General features: G+C 46.9%; 2 protein-coding genes across 2 annotated transcripts in view; one reads left to right on the top strand and one right to left on the bottom strand.

Moving 5' to 3' along the window:
• The window catches only part of SLC7A14 (solute carrier family 7 member 14), a 33758-nt gene extending 27296 nt beyond the window's left edge, over positions 1–6462 (top strand). The window contains exon 8 of the mRNA XM_030495696.1: positions 2087–6462. Within this exon, the coding sequence (XP_030351556.1) occupies positions 2087–2409 (323 nt within the window). The 3' untranslated portion in view covers positions 2410–6462. The remainder of the gene's footprint in view (positions 1–2086) is intronic.
• Positions 6463–8940: 2478 nt separating this feature from the next.
• On the bottom strand, positions 8941–19319 carry CLDN11 (claudin 11). The gene is made up of 3 exons (XM_030495699.1): positions 18741–19319; positions 15829–15993; positions 8941–10115 (listed from the first exon to the last, which is right to left on the bottom strand). The coding sequence occupies exons 1-3, from the start codon at positions 18964–18966 to the stop codon at positions 9883–9885; spliced, it is 624 nt and encodes a 207-aa protein (XP_030351559.1). The 5' UTR covers positions 18967–19319; the 3' UTR covers positions 8941–9882.
• Between the last annotated feature and the right edge of the window lie 1857 nt (positions 19320–21176).

The following is a 21176-nucleotide window of genomic DNA, read 5'->3' as shown; positions in this document are numbered from 1 at the left end:
ATCTGCCTGCTTTCTTGCTATTTCACCCACTTCAGCTCTTCAGCAGCCCACACCAATATCTCAGCACTGCATTTCCAAAGCCCAGAGCTGCCCAACCCCAACAGCCCTGGGAGAGACAGAGCCGAGGGATCTGTGGATTGTATCTCTTTTGCTTGGTCTGTCCTTAACTCTGTGGCAGGGGGATCTCAGGACTTGCAGGATCTGTTGTAGACCTTTTCCCCCCCCCAAATTTAGGCTTCCTGGAACATGGCCAGAGCTTGGCATGTCCATAGTTTCCCTTGCTTTACAATGCAACCCACTTACTCCACACACCCAAGAGAAAAAGAGCAGCTCTCATTGCTCCTCCTGAAGGCTCCCAGAACTGAAGCAACAAGACAGTATCAAAGCCAAGGGGCTCTTTACAGAGAAATGATAACCCTATTGCGGCAGCCCACAGTAGCCCCACTTGCAGACAACAGACCCTGAGAATGGTGCCAGCACCCAGAAGGACCATCCTTGGCCAATTATCCCGCCAACCACCCTCCCCTTTGGGAACTGGATTCAGTTTCCTGGAATGAGAAGGAGAAAGTGGTGGGGGAAGAGAATGAGAACTGATGCAAAGGTTATGGTCAGCTGCCATCTCCCGTAAAGGCAGGAATCACCCTTCCTGGAGCAGGGGTGGGCAGGCACAGGCCACTGTACTGGGCTCACCAGTCTTCGTGCTTTTCTCAGGTGCCTCCAGACATTTGTAGATATTTGAGCTCAGTTGGAAATTCAGAAGATAATGTGAACAGGTCTTGGATCTCCCTCTGGTGTCTCAGAGAGTTTAGAATAGTCTCGTGGTTTCTACCCTTTGGGAGAAGGCTGCTACCATGTTTTTGCTCCATTTTACTGTTCCCTGTTTTGCTTCAGGGGGACTGCAGTCATCCTGAGTCAGTCCTGAACAGCTGAGGTCCCATAGCAAAGCTCCATCTCTGAGAGTCCCCTAGCCCTAAGCTAAGCCACTGGGCAGTAGCTGCCGCATGGACTCTTTGGGTCAGAGAAGACATGCTCAGTGCTTTTTGACCCTCAAAGGCAACAAAAGAAGCTGAAATTCCAGGGAAAGCCCTTCTACCTGGAAGGAAAGAGAACTCTCAAGCATCAGCTTAATCTACTGTGGTTAAATACTTTCCTCTGTGGTATATCTAATATCTCTTCAGTTGCCAGCAATGGCAGTGAGTCTTCTAAGCCACACCATTAAGGTGTGATGGACGCCACCAGTCCCATCCATGGCTGCTTGCCTGCTGGGGGAGGTACATCCCGTTTGTGTTTCTGGCAGAGATGTGCAGTCCTGCCACACAGACTCTGGATTTAACCTCAGAAGCAGTCCCCAGTTGCCAGGCCAGGCCTGTGGAGAAGTCTGGGTATCTCCATGCACACATCTGGAGCGGGTTAAACCCAGGGTGCACTGGAAATTAGATCTCCAGATACATTTGCTTCCAGGGAAAGCATTGGTGCAGAAAGGTGAGATCAGGTGGGAGAAGACAAAATTACTGAGGGGGAGAGGACAATGTTTCAGAGCTGGTTTAATGCTGAATACACTCATCCTGACAGCCCTGGGGCACACATGGCTGCGAGCACCAGTGGGAGAGAAGCTGAGAGCATGAGAAAACTCCAGCGAGAAAAAGATAGCCAGGAGGGTAACAGGGTGGAGATGTGGGTCGTTGGGACTTGGGAGTCTCCGTATGTCTGCTGGGAGCTGTGGTCCCACCGAAGCTGCAGACGGCTTAATAGCACAGCCAGCAGCAATCCCAGCCGATGCTTAAAACATACAGCCCTCGGGTCACAACTGGCAGCCCCAAAACACACACTCAACAGCTTCAAAGAGCAGATATCAACTACAGCATACACTAGACTTAAAAAATAGAGGTATAGTTACTTACACTTAACCATCAGCTGGAGCCAGCCCAGTGTAGGTGGAAGAGGCTGGTGGTGAGCTGGGCTGGATCCCCAACCCACCTCTGACGTGGGTTTCGGGGGTCAGGTGCCGTTTTGGGGCATGGCGTGTTTATAATGATGTTTTATCCAGGTGGCTGGGGTCCAACCCTCTCCCTTTCACCTGCCACAGGTCTACTCATATACTTTGGCTATGGGATGTGGAACAGCACACTGGAGATCAGCGCTCGGGAGGAGGCCCTCCACCAGAGCACCTATCAGCGCTATGATGTGGATGTCGACCCCTTCTCTGTTGACGACGGCTTCTCCTATGCCACTGAGGGTGAGGGCTTCCCAGGCTGGGGTCCCTCCGAGGACAAGGGTTTCTCGTACCAGCAAATGGCAGGAGCAAAGGAAAGCCATCGGACGAGTAGCAGGTCGAAAAGCAAAGGCAGGCACAAACCGCCGTCGGAGGCTCTCATCGCCAACGACGAGTTGGACTACTCACCTGAGTAGCAGGGCAGACAGCAGAGTGCCGCGCTGCCCAGCCGATGAGGAAGGGTCCCTGCGGCTCCCCCAACCTGTCCCATCCTCCCCAGGTCCTCCACCACCCCCCTGCTCACCTCTGGTCCTCGGGACACGCTCTGCAATTGCCATTGACCCCGAACCAAACACACTCGTGGCCTGTCCCGGCTCCACTGGTCGGGTCTCGCTCTGGTGAATGCCAGCTGCTCCCCTGGCACTGGTTGATCTCCCAGCACCAGCCACACAGTGGAGGCAGTGAAGCGGGAGATGTGCCAAACTGGGAGGATGTTGAGAGGTGGACGCGTGAGGGGACAAGTCCCCAGGGAATGTCCACCCAATGGCTGCAGCAGTGGGATGCCATTCTTACATTTTTGGCACGTGTGTGTTTTTCCTTTGAACCACCTAGAAGTAATAGCTGAGCCAGTGGGACAGATGGGTAGGTAGGTGCAGAATGGAGATGGACAAACGCCTTTCAAGGGAGTTGCTCAGAGATGGATCCAGGGATGCTGGTGCTATATCACACAGCGTTTCTATATCACACAGCGTTTCCATAGCCTGTTCTGTGCAAAGGCATACAGTGCACACCACAGTGCTGTCCCTGAATCCAAGCATCTCAGATACTGTGATTCAAAATTGGTCCACATCTCAATCAAACCTTGAAGTCCCAGCACAGCCAAACATCCCAAATCTGTGTTTGGGAGCCTGGTCCCATTTCTGGCCACAGCAATGGCTGTGACCCACTCTTGGCTCAACTCACCTTCTGTGAATGGTCAGCAAGGACCAGACGCTGCTCCTCTGAGCATCACCAGGCTGAGGCTGGGGGCTGTTTCCACCATATTGTGTCTTTTACAAAAATGACTGTGCTGTAATTCCCTCACTGCAGTGGGCACATTTCAGAGCTCACTCTGGCCTCAGTGCTTCAGGGATGCACCTGTGCCCCTGCAAAGTAGCAATGTCCGTGGGTCAGCCACATCTTGGCAGGGTGGGCCATGAGCGGCAAGTGGAGAGGACCTGGCTGCTGAAATCTCCCTCCCTGCTGCTGTCTCCACCTTATACCGTTTTCTCTGTTTCTGACCCTGGCTTGGTGAATGCTATATGAAAAAAACACTGAAACGCTGCGCATTCTGTAAGTGTCTGTACTTCAATTTGTAACCAAACAGAGCTGGTGGCTCATGGGGCAGAGGTGGTCAGCAGGTGGATGTTTCTCAGAGTTAAACCCTCCAGTACGGTCCAAGGATGGCCATGACTCCCAGCAGTGCCATCAAGTTCTCTGCCACCAATGTCCCAACAGCACCGTCAATGGTGGTGGGGTTTGGTTGCAGCCACCACAGTCAGCAACTGCACTGCTGAGTCAGCGATAATCAGCAGCTCAGTTCTGCAGCCCATCTCCAACTTGCTTAGTGTAAAACATTGCAATGGAGGAACACCTTTTGGAATAACTGATAACCAAGTAAGCACCCCATCAGACAGCAACACCCACCCTATTCCCAGTCCCCGTTCTTGAGGCTCACCTGGAGCAGCCCAGACCAATCCCCAGTACCAGGGGCTGTCCCTGGCATCCTAGGGGACAATTTAACATTGATGGGGCATGAGGTAGGATTTCCAACATGTGATGCTGAGAACCGTTAACTCTTTGGTTCACCAAATGAGGCTCAGCCCCAAAACACAGCATGAAGCCTGCCTGGCACCCTCTGTGGGCAAGTGGGCTGATGGGTGCAGAAGGTGCCTGGACCCATGCCCACCCACATTACTCCTGGGGCTCTGGGGCTTGATGGAGAGGCACTTCCCGTGGCTGCAGAAGTTTCCTTGCAGCTTCTGTCCCAAATGGTGACAAACAACAGTCTTTTCTCTGCAAAGAGCATCCAATTCTGCAGATCTTAACCCGGAGTGCCTCAGGCAAGCCAAGGGAAGTTTGGCCTCTGTGAGAGCTTCAGAATGGGAGCAAGGATTTGGCAAAAGGACTTGTAAGCTTTGCTCTGGCATCTCCTCCCATTGTCCACCCCTACCACAGTTCTACAGTCAGAAATCATGTGTTTCACTGAAAAGCTGTTTGCAATGTGTGTACCACTCACGGACCAGCCTGCGAAACCTTTCCAGCAGTGCTGAGCACCTCTCACAAAGGTCACCTCTCACTTGTGCTTGACTGCTCTTGTCCTCAATGCCTTAGAAGTATCCAAGAGAGATGGCACCTCGCAGGTCTGGCTTTACATTTTCAGGGAGAAAGATTGATGCTATTTTCCTACCAGCTGTTATACTATACTGTATCTGAGGTAGTTGTCTTTGTCCTGCTTCCACATGGTATTTAGGCATCTGCTGAACCACAAACTCGTGCCCAAGTACCCTGTCGAATCAAAGTCTGTTATTCCTTTTGCAGCCTTAATCTCTTGCTACAGAGCAGTTACCAGTACCAGTGTCTGTTATCATGTCCTCTCTAGTTACTCTGTATAATTCGATGAGGGCTTGATCCGTTGCTCTTTGGTGTCTATAAGAACCTCTTCATTGGATCCATGTATTGAGTGAAGCCCTTCAGCTACTCCTGTTCCCATTCACACATTCTCCTTCCCCTTCCCAGGGAAGTGCTGGGGCAAAATATCTGCACCTTATTCCCGGGACTGCTGGAAAAGAGCGTTTGATGCCATGGCGCTGTCTGATGTGGCTGGGCTGCCAGCAGTCCTTGCCATGTCAAGGGTGAGAGCTGTACCCTCCTCCCGAGCCCACCACATCTCACCTAACAGAGGTGCATAGGGAGAAGGTGGCTGAGCCGCAGGCTGGGTCTAACTGGGGCTTGCAGGCGGCTGAGCGGCCAGTGCCCAGGGAGGCCGGTTTGCAGTGGGGTCCCTGCACCCTGCTCTGGGTGGCAGTGCCTGGGGGACATGCAGGTTCAGCCTCCATTAGGGAGCTCGCGCTCTTTCTCCTGTAGCAGGCATTAGGGTCTTCAACGGGCACAAGCAAAAGCTGCGAAGTCCAACACTTTCAGGCGTTTCCATCACCTCTGGGCACCGCTGGCACCAGGAGCAGTTTCAGACACTGGGAGGAGGTGTGAGTGCATGTTTTGATGTAACCCCAAAATCTAGCCTTCCTCCTGGGTGCCCTCAGAGAGGTTCCCACACCTCTGACCCACCAGGAGGACACAGGCAGAGTGGTACCATGCTGCTCCCACCACCGGTAAGAGGCACACAGCCCCTCCATGCCTGACAGCCCTCCGCAGGGCACATGCACTGAGGAGCCCAATACATGATACCGACGGAGCATAAATACCTCAGCTCTTCCAGACCAACTCTATAAGATCTCACCCCTCCACAGATTCACTCTACACCATTATGACCACTCAGTGCAAGGCCCAGCACACCGGTATCCTCCACATAGCAGAGAAATCACACTCCGAATGACATGGGATGTTGTAAATCCAGCTTGTAAATGACCTTCACCTTGTTTTGTTCAGTCTTTATGATGTATATCTTGCTTTTTTTGCAGGTGGTACTTCCTGGTGTAACAATTCTCAGCAGTTCTGGTATGAAATTGGTGTATTTGTTAAAAACAGTTTGTTCTATTAAAATTTTTTTTGTGGTTTCCAAAAGCCCATTGGTGCATTGTACAATGGGATCTTGTAGTGTGTCATGAGAAAGAAAAAAATATACAGATATGTTATGGAGTGAGTTTTCTTTTGAAATGATTGTGTTGTTGGCAATTATACATATTATATATATATAGTCAAGATACTATGAAAAAAAATCTAAATTTACCAAAATCTGTATATTTTAATAAATGCATAAAGCTTTATTGTGTGCCTTTACATTTAAAAATCAAACAGGAACTGAGGGATTTGGGATTTTTAAAGAAAGCCAGAGACAAATGTGACTTCGTATCAGTTTCAATAATAATGTAAATCTTTTAAATGAAAAACTAAACAAGAAAATAATAAGAAAAAAAATCCCATATTAGTTCTGTTAAGCCAGTCAGTACCTGCAGGTTTGATATTTTTTCACTGCTAAACTGAAGTGAGAGATGAACAAATGCTGCCTTAAGCGCTTCAAAATTTCCTCTGCAGAAGATCCATTTCAGTGGCTGACTTTGGTGTTTACTTGCACTGTTGTGAAAAAAATGGTGATCGGTTTACACAATAAAAAAGCAGATAAAAAAACCCTCAAGTCAGTGACCACAGTTTGACTATTGCAGTGTGAAGCCCTGGGCAGTGCCAATGTTTTCCCTTCTGCCCACAGTGCTGCCGGCACCCACCTTTCCCCAGGGTAACTGGGGTGTCACAGCACCATCGCCCCCTGCACGGGCACTGAGGCTGTGGGGAGGCAGGCACCGCTCGTGGGCCCATGGCCACCTCTCCGCTTCGGGGAGCTCAGGGCTGCCAGTATCCCCCCATGGGCTCCCTCCTGTTATCTGGGGAATGGGGAGGCTGCCAGGCACACTCCCTGTAGTGGAGAGTGGTAGTTGGTCCTGGTGGAGCTGGGAAGGGCTCCATTGGGACATCAGGACGACCACCTCCACACCGGGGTGACCACCAGAGCTCACATCCACCACCCACAGCAGATATTAGGCGCAGTGTGGAGTAGTTTTTAGATTCAAAGGAATTATATTTGACTCTATTTTGAGGCTCTGGGTCAGCAAACAAGCACCAAAAGCCTTCAAGAGCCAGCAATGCCTCAGCCGACACAGCCCAGGAGAACCCCACAGGGAAACAGGGTGTTTGGGCAGGGCACAGAGCAGGTATTTCAGCTTTGATCATCTAAAAACTAGAAAAGCTGAATGTTCTTTGTGCTTCCTCCGAACACTTCCCCTCTGTGGTGCCAGCACTAATATCCTGTTCTGTTCTTGGCTCCTACTCCTCACACCCTACAGTTGCAGATGTCTGCTTCCCCCACAGCTGCTCCAGGGTTGTTTTCCTTTGTTTGTTTTGGTTTTCTTCTCTCCCCTGAAATAGTTTTTTCCTTCCTCTGAGCAGCTTGCCCAGGGTCTTTTAAGTGTTGGATAGGGGATTGGCCGTCAATAACCTGTGACCACAGGCAGAGGAGGCACCATCCGCTGATGAGGGTCCTCAGACCCATGTACCTGAAGGTGCCAAGATGCAGCCCAAGAGTATGCGCAGCAAAAAAACATGTAAGTGCTGCCTGGCAGGGTTCATTGCCCATCGGGTCGTGCACCGCTGCCTGGGCCACGCCAGCAGCACCAACACCTTCCCGAAAAAAGATCCTCAGTCATCTCAGACAGGTTTTCCTGTGCTTTTCCCTCCCAGTTTGCTCCAGGGCTGTTTGCAGGCAGCACTTCAGCAGCTTTCTGCTCTAAGGTCTCCCACACTGCCATCAGTGCTGGGGTTAATGGGCAGAGCTGCTGCTCAGCTAGAGTGGCAGCAGCAGCACAATCCACAATCCCCGGGCAGCCTGCACAAGCTGGCACGTCTGTGCGCCACCCCTTCGCCCGTGGCACCCCCACATCAATGGCAGCACTTACAGTGTCCCTCCAGCGCATACAACAACTGCCTGTGCCCTGCCTGTGATGTAATGGGCACAAGTGTCCTGCCACCGGCCCCGCACTGCTGCCCGCCTTGGGTACATTGTATAGGACTGCAGCAATGCAAAGTTCACACAACAGAGACGTGTTCAAGGCTGCTCAGTATTAAAGGCAGATGCTAGGGCTGCTGCGCATCTCTTGTCTGTGCAGGCAAAGGGCCATTGAGGAGCACAGCCATCCTTCTTTTGACCCCTTTTGAATGCTCCAGACTCAGATTCCCACACAGCAGAGGAGATAGGTGGGAGCTGTGGCATCCTTGCACATGGATGTGTCACCCAGTCTGGATTCTCCAACTGAAGCAGACCTTCCACCATGGTCTTGTTTTCAAATTCTTCTCCATCACTCCAAACAATTTGGTAGGTCCTCCCTTCTGCTCGCTCAATCCCCTCTCCTCCTACACACATTCCCCCCTTGTCCTCACCTGAAGCACAGCTATTCCTCTCTTCCTTCTCCTGAAGCCTGGCATCCACAAATTATTTGAACTGAGTTAACATCTCCAGCAACAGATGGGATTTGGTATCAACGTAATTAAATTGCTACGGTCTCTGATAAAGACAGAGTTAGATCTTGACCTTACACGGTTTTAATCTGAGCGATGACCCTGGATCAGACTCTTATTTTAGTTGAAAGCACCTCCAGCGTCATGGCTTCTCTGATTCAGCATGCCCAAGCATCTCCACCAATTGAGTGGGTTTCTATGTCTCCCCGATATGAAGAGTACCGCAAGTCAGTACCCACTGCTACAAGCTGCTACTGGGAACATTGAAAGAATGAATGGGTAAGGCAGCGGTCAGTACCGTGCAGGAAGATTACTCATATTTTAAATACTCAACAACAAAAAAACCAAACCAAAACAAAAGGCCAACTTAATTCCACAGCAGAGCAGAATCTCTCACCTAAACTGCTATTAAATATATATCTTGAAAATCATTGGGAAACCCCCGCCATGGAAAAGCTAGCTATGGAAACACACAGGAAGGAAGGAAAAAAAGAAGCCAGTGATTGCAGGTACTCTGTTATTTATTGTACAGTATTTCACCGAAAGTACAAAGGCATCATCAGTATTCACCAGAATTGTATTGTAACAGGTACATTATACTGTGTGTTAAAATGCGCTACTTTAATGATGCAAGACAGAACACAAATTTAGAGGAAGAAAGCAAAAAAGAAAAGTAAAAATATGTTTTTAGTAACTGATCTGTACAAAGGAAAGAAAGAAACCAAACCAGAGTACGGGGATTAGAGCCCCCAGAGTCGTTTGAAACTATATAGAAAGGCACTGTTATCTACCGTGTAACTAGGACCTTTGGGTTCTGTTTCCTTCATACTGATGACCGTGGGGGTGGGGAAAAAACCGTTACTAAAATGATCAAACTCGTACAAAAGTATTTACAGAGAAAGGCAGAAAAATCCCCCTACTCTTGTTCCAAAAAAGAAACATTTTCCCAGTTGGAGAGTACAGCCTTCCTCCCTATCCTCTCGTCCAAACTGTGCCAAAGCAGTGACCTTGAACAGGGGAAAGCAAATACTGACGTGGTGGGAGAAGCTCCCAGAGTCTTTCTAACAATGGGAAAGTGTCTCTTTCGTTTCTGTTTTATTGCTTTAAACTCTCCTTTTATCAGGAGAGCTGGAAAATACAATAAAAGCCCTAAGATGTACATGACAACCCCAAACCATCTGAGTCATCCTGACTGCAAGAAGATGGGGCAAGCGGTCAGGACAAAACAGGGAGGACCAAGAGGTAGGGCTGGCTGCAGCTTTCCTTCTAGAGAAGGGGGGAACAGATGGGGAGAATAACGCTTCAAACTACCAGACATTTGTGCTGCTTTTCTAAATCTTCCCCTGGGAGCCTGACAGCGGCGTGTGTCACTAGAAGCAGACCCAGGGCACACCAACCCACCAGCCAAAGCATCCAACAGCAGCCGTGGGATGTCCCCAGGATGCTTACACGTGCGCGCTCTTCGCATGGGTAGGGGAGCTGGATCCCGAGGCATAGTAGAAGCGGTTTTCACCGAACGTCTGGGCATCTCCTGAGCAGCAGACGATGACGCAGCCACCGAAGAGGCAGAGGGCAGAGCCGATCCAGCCCGTGTACAGGGAGTAGCCAAAGCTCATAATGGTGGTCTCACGGTGGGCACACACGGGAAACCAGATCGTCGCAACAACACCACACATGGCTGGCGAGAGAGGCAAGGGAAAGGTAATGCCAGCGTGTAACCCCACCACGGGGACACAAAGCACGCCACAGAGTAAGGAAGGCTCTGCAGAACAGGGGACAGAGAGGAAACCCATCCTTCCTCCCTTCCAGTCCCATGGTGGGACCCAGGAGCATCAGCACCAGGACTTGGTCCAAGAGATCTCTGAGCAGGAGGCAGTGTGGGAGGCTGGTCAGAGAGGGGAGAAATCAAGAGAGAACAGCCGTCTCTCTCAGGCACCAACAAACAAGAAGAAAAAACAACTACTGCTTGACACAATCTGATATATTTATTACAAGGGAAACAGATTTGTTCCCTAAAAATATTTTTAAATGGAAGAATGAAAGTCATCCCTGAAAATGATGCTCTGAAGAGCTGCAGAATTAGGAATAGATTAGATATGAAGCAAGACCATGAAAGCCGTATGCATCGGTGAGTAAAATCAGTGGCTCAGAGTCCACTGGTTTAAATAACTGTTTCTGCATGAATTCACACGTTATGCCCTCAGCCCGTGGCGACCAGCATCACTGCAGTTGCTCTACTGGATGGTCGCATAAATGTTAACAAAATATCCCACCGCTTAGCTAGGCAGAGCAGGGTTTATAAAATACAAGTAGAAAACGGGCAGGGACAAAATAAGCATCAGTACAGCATTGTTGGATGTTTTGTATGGAGAAAGAAATATCTTACAAACTCTGGAAAGCAGATTCCACTTCCATATGGAAAATTTCTCTACACCAAGTGATTGGGACAAATCCAGCAAGGCTATCCAAAACCCTATCGAATTGAAAAGAAATGGACCTGAAGGGAAAATGGTGTTCTACCTAGAGACAACAGCAGGTCAAAAGATGACTGCAGACTTCAAACTCTGCTTGAAACCCCACAGGTTTTTCCATGAAAAGCAGGAAGGCTGCCACGGTGGTGCTGTGAGGACTGCTAGGCAGCTGACAAGCGAAGGAGAAACCCTTAAGACAGTAAAAGCAGGTTCAAATTTGGCACTTTGCAGGCAGCCAGGCTAGGAATCGCAGTGTTTCAGTGCGCAGGACACACACAGTTTGCGCCAAGCAGGGAGAAAACACATGCCCTGCCTTGTGCTATACAAGGTCACAGTCGCTACCCTCATTATGGGTCCTACTTCCATCCTGCAAAGTCCCCACGTGCACTGAGGGCAACAGGAGTTGATGGTGTTAATCACCTCACAGAAGCAGGTCCTAAAACAATACTCCTTTATGGCCTGTACATCAGAGAAGAATTAATCTGTCAATATTTACTTGCCTCTGGGACAAGCTGTGCAGGACTCCATCCTTGTGGCTATCAGAGAATCAGAGCAAAACAATAACAGGACTGTGGCAGTGTTACAGATTTCCACCGACCGCGCTAAAAGGTATCTGGAGGCAGTGTCAAAAAGTTAAGGTTGCAAGAGGGGAAAAGAAAGGGATGAGATTAAAAATAAAAATTGTTTAGTTAAAGCATAGAACAAAACCAGAGCTCCTGGCCAGTACAGCAGAAAACCCTTCCCCAATAGCTGCAGTTATTGTGACAGAAAATATTTTCTTATGGAAAAGAGAGGAACATTTGAAGGATGCTAATAAAGCCAGTAATAATTTGGGACCTCCTCAAAGTAAGGGCCCCGCAGCTTTGGAAGGCATTGTTGGAGAAGGCAGGGACGGGAGAACAGCATTTCTCCTGCATGTGGATCAGTTCTGCAAACTGCACATGAACCTCGAACAATTTAAACAAAAATGTATCAGTTGGGAATCCACAAAGCATTCTAATGGGCTCCGGAAAAAAAGCGTCTTTGTTGTACAAAAAAAACACAATCATCTTTTCTTTTTCTGTCAGCAGAAAATATATATATATTTATATTTACATCCATAGACTATAAGAGCCTTATCTATCCAGACTCTCCCCCACAACACAGGACCGAAGAAAACACACTGGGGTGCAAGGAGCTCTCAGGGACACTAACACAATGGCATCTCTTGTGCCTGTGGCTCAACTACATGTAAAACCACCTTATTTTAATGCTGACAATACTAGAAAGCTGTGAAGCACAAGCCAAGGACTTTGCATGGGTTAGTTTGACCTCTGTCTTTGGAGGCTACCAGTTGCCGTCAGTCACCAGTGACCGCGCTGCTCAGCAGGAGGAATGCCCTGAGACAGGACAGGGTTTCATGGCTCTGCACAGATTAGACTGGGCTGTAAATTGTCTGAGAAAATGTGAAAAGGACAGTCTGCAATTGCAATAGTTCTTGGTGAACTCAAATTCTGGTCTACCCGTATCACAGGGGAAGGCTGAAAAAAGGTTGATTCACCACGAAACCCAAAGGGATTAAAAAAGGCATTTTAGGGCAAGTTTCATGTTCTAAAATAGCTGCCTACATGAAAAAGGTGTTAGAATAGAAATTATTACCCCTTCTCTCTTGTGCTAATGCCGAGACACTCTTTGCCGCTCTCTAACTAAGAACGTCTTCAGGTAGTAGACCTGTCTAGAAGAAAAGTAAGAGAAGGTCTGCAAACAGAAGGAATATTTTCTATTAGACAAAGAAGGTTAGTTGGAAAACCAGGCATGGTTTGGGGCACACATGTACTGGAAAGCTTGCCTGCTTTATGCAGCTAGAGTAGGCAATCCTGTAAAGGCCACTGCTTCTACCTGCAAAAGTCATCTCAGTAACACGCGGTATGGTTAACCTTGCTCCACCAGATCACTGTGAATCCACAGGGATACATCTCAGGCTTCCAGCATTTCCTTTTTGACCATGGGCTTGCAGTAGCTCAATTCGTTGAGCTGAAACTCTTAACATTCTACATTACAGGCATATTTGAATCAGATGGAAATACACATAGACAAAAGCACAGAAAATGTTTGGGGAGGTGGGGGAGATAGAGCAGGATTACTCTAACTCAGTGGACAGTGAGTCCCTGCCAAATTCCTTAACACTAAGTAAAAGGCTTTCTGCAGAAGAGAGAATACTTTTCTTTCACAGCTATATTTAATTATTCTGAGTTGCTGCCTCAAAGTCACACAGATTTCTCTTTCGAAGCATCTGGTTGAAATAATAGATATCCATGATATTTTTCCCTATGTTTAAGGCAATCGTTTTATCACTATGGTTTTACAAGTAAATCTCATGCAGTGCCCAGAAAGCCTTATAAATACCCTTTAGTTAGTATACAATAGCTAATATGGTTGTTTTGCAGCAGTAACTCCCAATAACTACCATATTTTTAACCTGTGTTTTCCAGTGTCTGGAGTCCTTTACCTCCATTAGGAAAACGCCTGCTTGGTTACCAGCAAGGGGTCCTCCCGAATTAGTACCAACAACACAAGATGGGCCAGGGTTTTTCCATCAACACTAGTGTATGAAATGTTTTCATACTGGCTCAGAGCAAACCTCTGCTCATGGTTGTTTTCAGCAGTAAATCAATTCTCTCGGACTGATTGGATCAAGCAGAGACATAAATACATCAGCAGGCAGGATAGGAGGGTCTGCACACAGGTTGCATTCTGAAGCCTGCTATTATCAGCGGACAGAAAAATCAATGGAATATCTGAGACCATTTGTTTTCCTGGCAAGTTTTCAACTTTTTTTCTTTTTCTTTTTTTTTTTTTTTGGCTCCATGCTGTGTTTCAATCCCTGTTTTCCTTTTTAATACATTTCAGTGATAAACTACCATCCCTCCCCTGAACAACAACTGAAGTTTGCCACAGGGCCAGCTCCCCTGACCACATCTCCTCTCCCTGTTTCTGCTTTGTTAGTTAGTGTTTTGGGGTTTGTTTTCATTTAACCAGTGCTCTGGGAGTTAGTCTCCACTTTGAGGAAAAGGCTGAAGCCTGTGTGGTTGGGGAAAACCACAAATGAGAGTTCAGTGGCCAGAGGGTAAATAAGAGAAGCCCAGGGCATATTACTTCCAGAATATAGTGAATTTTAAGTCAGTATTACGTCTTTTGAAGCCTGATTCATGCTTATTAGATGTTCTGGAATGGTAGCACCTCATTTTGCAAATAACAGATCATTAATCATCTTAAATAATGTCAAAGTCCCAACCTCTGTCCATTATTCTCCAAAGGCTAGGTCTTGCTGATCAGTCTGGAAAAATTTGGGGGTTGTAAAAATAAATTTGGATTGGTTTGGGTTTTCTAAGAAAAAAAAATAAAAAACAAACAAACAAACAAAACCCAAAACAAAAAAAAAAAAAAAAACACCACCAAACCAAAAAAACTACAGACACAAGAAAAAAACACAAACCAAACCAAACCCCTCACACCGAAAAACCCCCTTAAGAGCAAAAGGAGCTTATTTATTATTTGTTTGTGATCTGACAGAAAAGCATTATTGTAATGGTGACTAAAACATTGTGACCCGGCTGATGTTCCCAGCCCAGATCTCTCAGGACATCAGCAACATGAGCAAATCACTTCACCTCTAGATGCTTCAAAACTCACAGTGGTAAAAATCAGTAGGAAGTCCAAATCCAATCCAAATGTCTCTGTAAATACACGATTTCTTTCCTCACAGAATCTGCCTAGTAGGAGAGCTGACTCCTTCAGCACTAAAATTCCAATCACAGGCAGAAAAAACCCCCCACTTTTTCTTTCACTTTGCCAAGCCCAAATATGTGACTCAAGGCTTTGGGACAGGGATGGTCACATTCCAACAGCTCTTTAACATGGCTGTTCCTCATCAGCATGTCAGGCTCTATAAAGCTGATTTTAGGACTTCCAGTTGTGGCAACATGCCCTTATACCCCACAGGCATTGAAAGGACCCCTTGGTCTCAGTCTCTTAAATTTCAGATATACTGACTCATACTAACTGTTTCTCACCAAGGCACAAGAGGAGGGACTGCTTGCAAGGAAGGAGCATCCAGAGGACAGCCCCTCTGAGCATGCAGCTATATCTAGTGCCCACTTGAAGAAAAGTAAGGAGAAGAAGAAGAAAGAAGATGGGCATGATGTCAGTGCTGGCCGCCAGCGACCAGCAGAGCCACACAAAGAGGCCACTTTCCCTCACCCCTCCTCCTCTGCCACACGGACGGGTGAAAACAAGGCACCGCAGCCTGTTGCTGAGATGACGAGGCTTCAAGAACATGCAGGTGTTGCACTGGGGACAATGAGCTCCACAGTCTGTGCTGCTCAAAACAAGCTCCTCCACAAGCATTATTGACAGGAAGAAATTCCCAGGGGAACTTGGAGGCCTAGAGCAAGGCTGGCTGGGGGGGGTTGGGAGGCACAGGGGACATGCCATCTCTCTTCCCAGGTCCATGCCACCTCCTTGCTCTCTCCTTTGCTGTTCCGACTTAGACCTGGCTGCCTCTGCAATGCCCAGGGAAAATTCGGAGGTTATCCGTTCCCTGTAAGGAGCTTGGAACTTTAGACCCTTTCCAAAAATAACATGGCTTCAACAGCGAACCAGCAAAACCAGTGCCTGTGGCCCTGCCTGAGGACTCCACAAGACAATGCACAGTAGGGATTCACAGCCCTCCCCTGCTTCACTCCCTGCCTTCTGTCTTTGTCCTCCCGCTCCTGCTCATGCCTTTTGTTCACCCCACAGACTGCAGTGATGCTGGAGAGCTTCAGGGTCAGCCCAGCCTTGACAATCACCCTTTCAGGTGAACATGCTCAACCAGCTTGCATCGTGCCCTCCTGGAGCAGAGGAAGACCTCCAGCCCTCCACACACAGCGGGCATCTTACCCAGGAGGATGATGAGGATCCCTCCCAGCTGAGACCGCCGGTACTTGGCAGCTCCAGGCTCATGGCCCATCCGGATGCAGGGCAAGACTGTTATCAGCAAGAAGATAGCGGGAAGACCCAGGACGGAGGCAGCGATCATCAGTGCTCGACACGCTTGGACATACCCTGTTGGCAAGGCAAGGAAAGAGGATTTTGATTATTTGGCACAAGAGAAGGAGACCTTTGGAGAAAGGCTCCTGTTTGATTAGCTCCCAAGGCTTGCATGGAGCATGGGAGACAGGTTCAATCCTTTGTGTAAACATTAAGTCTTCTCCAGGCATAGACAGCGACACTGCAGTGCAGTGGGTAGTGCGTGAACATGGGATGTGCAGGATCAAAATTTTCCAGTGAACAAATGGCACTGCCTGGAAAACACAAGCTCTTTCCAGCAAGACACTGAGAAATCATGAAGCTGGAATATATAGGAAGGGAAAGCAGGAGAAACAGCTAAGATGGAGATCTCCTGACTTTTCACAGAGAGAGCTTTGGTTAAATAACAAGAATTTAGAGTCTTCAAGAGCAGCTTGCTGTGAGCAGAGGAGGACCACAGCCATCCAGAGGAGAGCTGAACAGTTGGAAGACTAATCGCAGAAACATGCAGGTCCATGAGGTACCACCACCAACTGCCCTGAGAAGCTGAGGACGATTGACATGGGAGGACGAGGGACACTCACCACGTCCCAGTGCTGCACCTCAGGAGTCCGATCTGGCAGCAGGGTTTCAGAGGAGACCCGTGGCTCGAGCCAACCGCTGGCACAGCTCTTCCTTAGGGAGAAGAAATGACTGCACTTTGCAGAGCTGCTTGGGTTGCCATAACCAAGGGCCACATTATTCCTCTGGGTCCCTACAGACATCACGGGATTCCCTGGCATTCCATCAGTTGCCGCCCCTCTCCTGCCTGTGCCTGAGCAGCAGCAGCAGCCTGACATAAGGCAGCGAGGAGCTAAAAGGGCCCAAGCACTGTGGCCATGCTGCACAGGGCCATGATGTTTCTACCGCTCGGTGAGGGTCTATGTGTAACAATGTATCATTTAAAAAATATTTTTATATATAAATGTATATACAAAATTTTATTTATATATGTAATTTATATATACTATATAGCATTTATATATAAATAAATAAAAACAGGTCGTTACTTGCATTCAGAAGCAAAAGAGCAAGTGTCAGATTTGCTCTAGTGCCTGGTGAGCCTGCAGCAGCTCTTGGGACAGTCTCAGCAGAGTGAGTATGCTGGCTCTGTTTCCCCTCTCACTAACAAAACGAAGCTGCCACATTGCAAACATGGAGTTTCGTGATGCCTCAAACAATACCAGCGAAGAGGGGCCTCAAGCAAGTCCCACTCACATACAGGTAAGGCAGCAGGAGAGAGGATTTTACTGTTCCTGGAAATGCAGGCTCTGTGTATATTGAATATTTGCTTGACTTTTTCAAGAGAAAACTTAACAAAAAAAGTTACCTCAGGAGTTCAGGGCAAAAAACCAAGACCTTAAACGAAGGAGGTGGCCATGCCCGGTGTGGTTCCTGTGCCATCAACCCCCATTAAACAAGAATACAAACATTCATTTTAAAAGCTTGACTCAGGCAGTGAAAGACTAAATATATTTCAGCTATCAGGCACACCAGGATAAATTTCCCTTTCATGGAAAGCTGTGGGTATCAAATAGGTTAGAAGCAGAAACATTTGTCTTGTGATTTGTTTCTGCTGGAGAGAAGATTTGCTTCTGGTGCTGAAAGACCTGTTTACTTATTTATTAAATTTCATTCAACTGTTTCTTCAGGGCAAGCTTTTCTCTTCTTCTCTGCTGGATCATATTGAACAACAGTAGCAACAAGGAAGGCAAACCTACTAAAATAAAAGTATGCATACACACAGAAAGGGAGAATAGGAGCTAGTCTGAGACATTCAATATTGCTAAGCACCATGTGATACAGAGTAGGCTCTGTAACAGAGAGAAATTCGGGAATAATCTTTCTAGGCTCTTGTGAAATTATTTTCACAGCAGTTTAAACAAATAAATAAGGAAACATGAAAGACAATAACAAGGAATAGTTATTTCTACCCTGTCAGCTTTGGAAGAGGCACCTCTGATGAGCTAGAGGAGGTGCAATCTAAACCACATCAGAACTAAGCAGCACTGCACAGTTAACTGAAACATGCAAGATCTCTAACTAAACTTACAGGGACAAGACTTTGGCATACTTAATTAGCTCAAAAGATGTATGAATACTGATTAAACACCTTGCTTAATTTTTGCTTTGCAGTAAATGAAATGAAAATTACTGTATAATTAGAAAACATCAGACAAGCTAAAGAGTTACATCTGTTTGCCACGTAAAAGTTCTGTCTTGCCTTAGAACATGTGGGAAGCACAAGACCATCAAGACTAATGACGATGTTCCAAAAGATTAAAAGCCATAGCAGCATTAATAATAGATGCTGAAAGATTCATTATACTCAAAATCACTTTAAGGAATAGAACCTTCAAATTTGTAATAGTTCATTATCATCTGAAAGCAAAACCCAAAATACTCCATTATACCTCAATATACTATATACGTTTTGCAATGCAATCTAGCTACAAGATGTGAAAGGGACAGCAAGCGTCTAAGAGCAACGATTAAACGTTAACTGGACCTTAACAGCCACAGATAACTCATGATACCTGATACGATTAAAACTAAGTATTAATTTAAGGAAATCATGTTAAGAGCTATCATTCACATTCCTTAGTGTATTTTATGAACCATCTCCTGCGCTGCTGAAGTTGAAGGAGCTTCGTCATCAATTCCTCCGGCAGCAGGACCTGCTTTGCTCAGAGCAACCTTTGCTCCTCACCTCTGGGAGGAAAGGGGAGGTCGGGCACACATACCTGGCAATATGAGGATGTCCACGAGGGGCTTGCAGTGATAGAGACCTGTCGCCATGACACAGTCTGCCCACAGCCCCTTGGACCCCAGCTCATCCATTTTCCTGCAAGTGGTAATGGTGTAGCCGCAAGTCACCACCCAGTCATTGGTGGCCGTTGCCACAACCACCCCGATCCACCCTATAAAACTGCAGACAAATCCGGCCAGGTGCAGGCAGGTGGCCACCATGTTGATCCTTTGGTGGGGCAAGCTGGACGGGAGAGAACACGCAGGGGTTCAGCGAAGCCGGCCGGCAAGCTTCCTGCTGCTGGGACTTGCTGTGAGCAGGAGGGATGGGGGTTTGGTAGGACGAGGTCTCTGATCAGGCACTGCTGCAGGCACTCACTGCCTCTGCCCAGCGCCGTCCCTGGGAGGGGTTAGAGCTGCCTCCAGCCCTATAACACATGGGAGGAGCGAGCGGGGAGCCCCAACTTCTGCCAGTTCACCAAGAGAGTCAGAGGGGAAGGAGGGTGTGGAGAGGAGGAGATGCAGAATTACACCCACCCATGCTTGAAAAACAAACCAGGCTGCTTTATTCAAATGCAAACAGCCTGACTATTCAAAATACAGCACCAAGGGAGAAAAATTAAGGCAGTGTTTTCGAGCTGAAGACAAATGATCACACTGGTACCTCTTAATGGAAAAATATAGGGCAAGAAACGCAGTGGACAAAGTTACTCAAAGGTGGAATTGATCATCTCATCAAAGCCATCAGCACAGCTGCAGTAAAAGGATAAAATCAGCCTTGATTTTTTCCTGATGTTTTTAGTAACTGCAAAAACATAAGAGACCCATCACTGCACTCTCTGCTTGTGCCTGGATTTTCAGAAGTATTAATTAACACTCACGGACTCTTAAATATGTGTTTAACAGCACCTATTTCCACTTCCAAATGCTAAAATTAGAATGAGATGCTTTTTACTTAGATTCATTATAGGTGTGAATTTTAGTCTACTTGATAGAACCGGGAACAGCCCACTTCAAAATGTCAAAAGAAGAGAAACTTCACAGCCTGCTCTGCATCAGGAGAAATAGGCAGGCAGGGAATTTTCCTGTCTTTACTTTGTACTTATATATGTTAGCATGTGCCAACACATCCCTAATGAAATTTCATCACTGTTGTCCTCCAGTGCTTCTGACTTTGTGAAGGGAAGGTTTGGATCTATGCAGATAAAACATGCCTTGAGAGACCACTAGTGGAGAGTTGTCCCCACTGCACAGAGGAAAGGGGAAACTGGGCAAGAAAATGAGAGAACAATGAATTTGATTCATTCCTCGAGCTGTTGGTGAAAAAGAAATACTGGAAGCTACACTCCAAGATTTTTGTATTATTTTTATTTTTTACTCTACGCCAAGTGCTGGGAAAGAAATCTATCCTGCTCTTCATCCAACAGTATTTTATCCCATTCTTTAGCAAATAAAGTGAAAAACATCAGCAAGATCATCCTGAGCTCCATCACACATTCCTTACATTCAAAATTCGAGGACATGAGGCCACAGTTTTGTTTCATCAAAGCTCCATCTGAACACTGGAGTTACAACATAAATAGCTGGAAACTACCTTTGGAGAGTAGCTTTTGTAACAAATAGAAATTTAATAGTTGTTTTTTGGTTTATATTGTGGGCTACTCCTTACCTCGTTTATGGTATTTTTGTGAAGCCTTGCTGCCAGCTGGCCTTTCATTGACTTTCCCAATGTGCTTCCACCTTTCTACGTAGCTTGTTCTTCCACTGCACCCACTTCAGGTGAAGCCTGCTGTTCCTTATATCCAACCACCACTTTCATGTTCTCAAGGGTTTGATTCTAGATGGATTTAGTCTTTCTCAAAGCAATATTCCTGCTTATTTGTTCTTCTGGAGATACATTAGTCATCTCTCAAGTGAAACAAGTGTTGTTCCATTTCCTGGACTGCACAATTGTGTTGGACTGATCATGCGCCACCTCCTGAATTTGGAAGGACAGAAGCTGACAAGCAGACACGTTCCTGCCTCTCCCCTTTGCTGATATAGTTTGCATTTTTTCAAGTCTAGAATTTCATCATTCTGTATATTAAACATCTGATCTGTTTGTATCAAATATAAGTGTACACAGCTTAATATTGCTTTTTGATTAATACCGGGCATAAGGATACTTAACCACTTTGGGATGAGCAATCCCAACCTCTGCTGTCTAACAGGACTGTCTCCACACAGTCCTTTGGAGTTAAAATCCATGTATATTCTCTGAAATCACACTAATACTTCGTGTGAACATACTTCAAAGCATTTTGAGTTTCTTCAAAATACCAGAAAGTTTTGCAACATCTTGATATCCCATTTCACTCCAAAGGTGAGATGAGAAGTATTTTACATGGTAATTGTGCCGGCACATCCTAATGCACAAAAAAAGACTTTTGTAA

This window comes from Strigops habroptila, chromosome 8 (genome assembly GCF_004027225.2).
Source record: "Strigops habroptila isolate Jane chromosome 8, bStrHab1.2.pri, whole genome shotgun sequence".
In the NCBI taxonomy this organism is placed as follows: Eukaryota; Metazoa; Chordata; class Aves; order Psittaciformes; family Psittacidae; genus Strigops; species Strigops habroptila.
The sequence above is the reverse complement of the archived record's forward strand: the minus strand, read 5'-3'. Positions and strand labels throughout refer to the sequence as shown.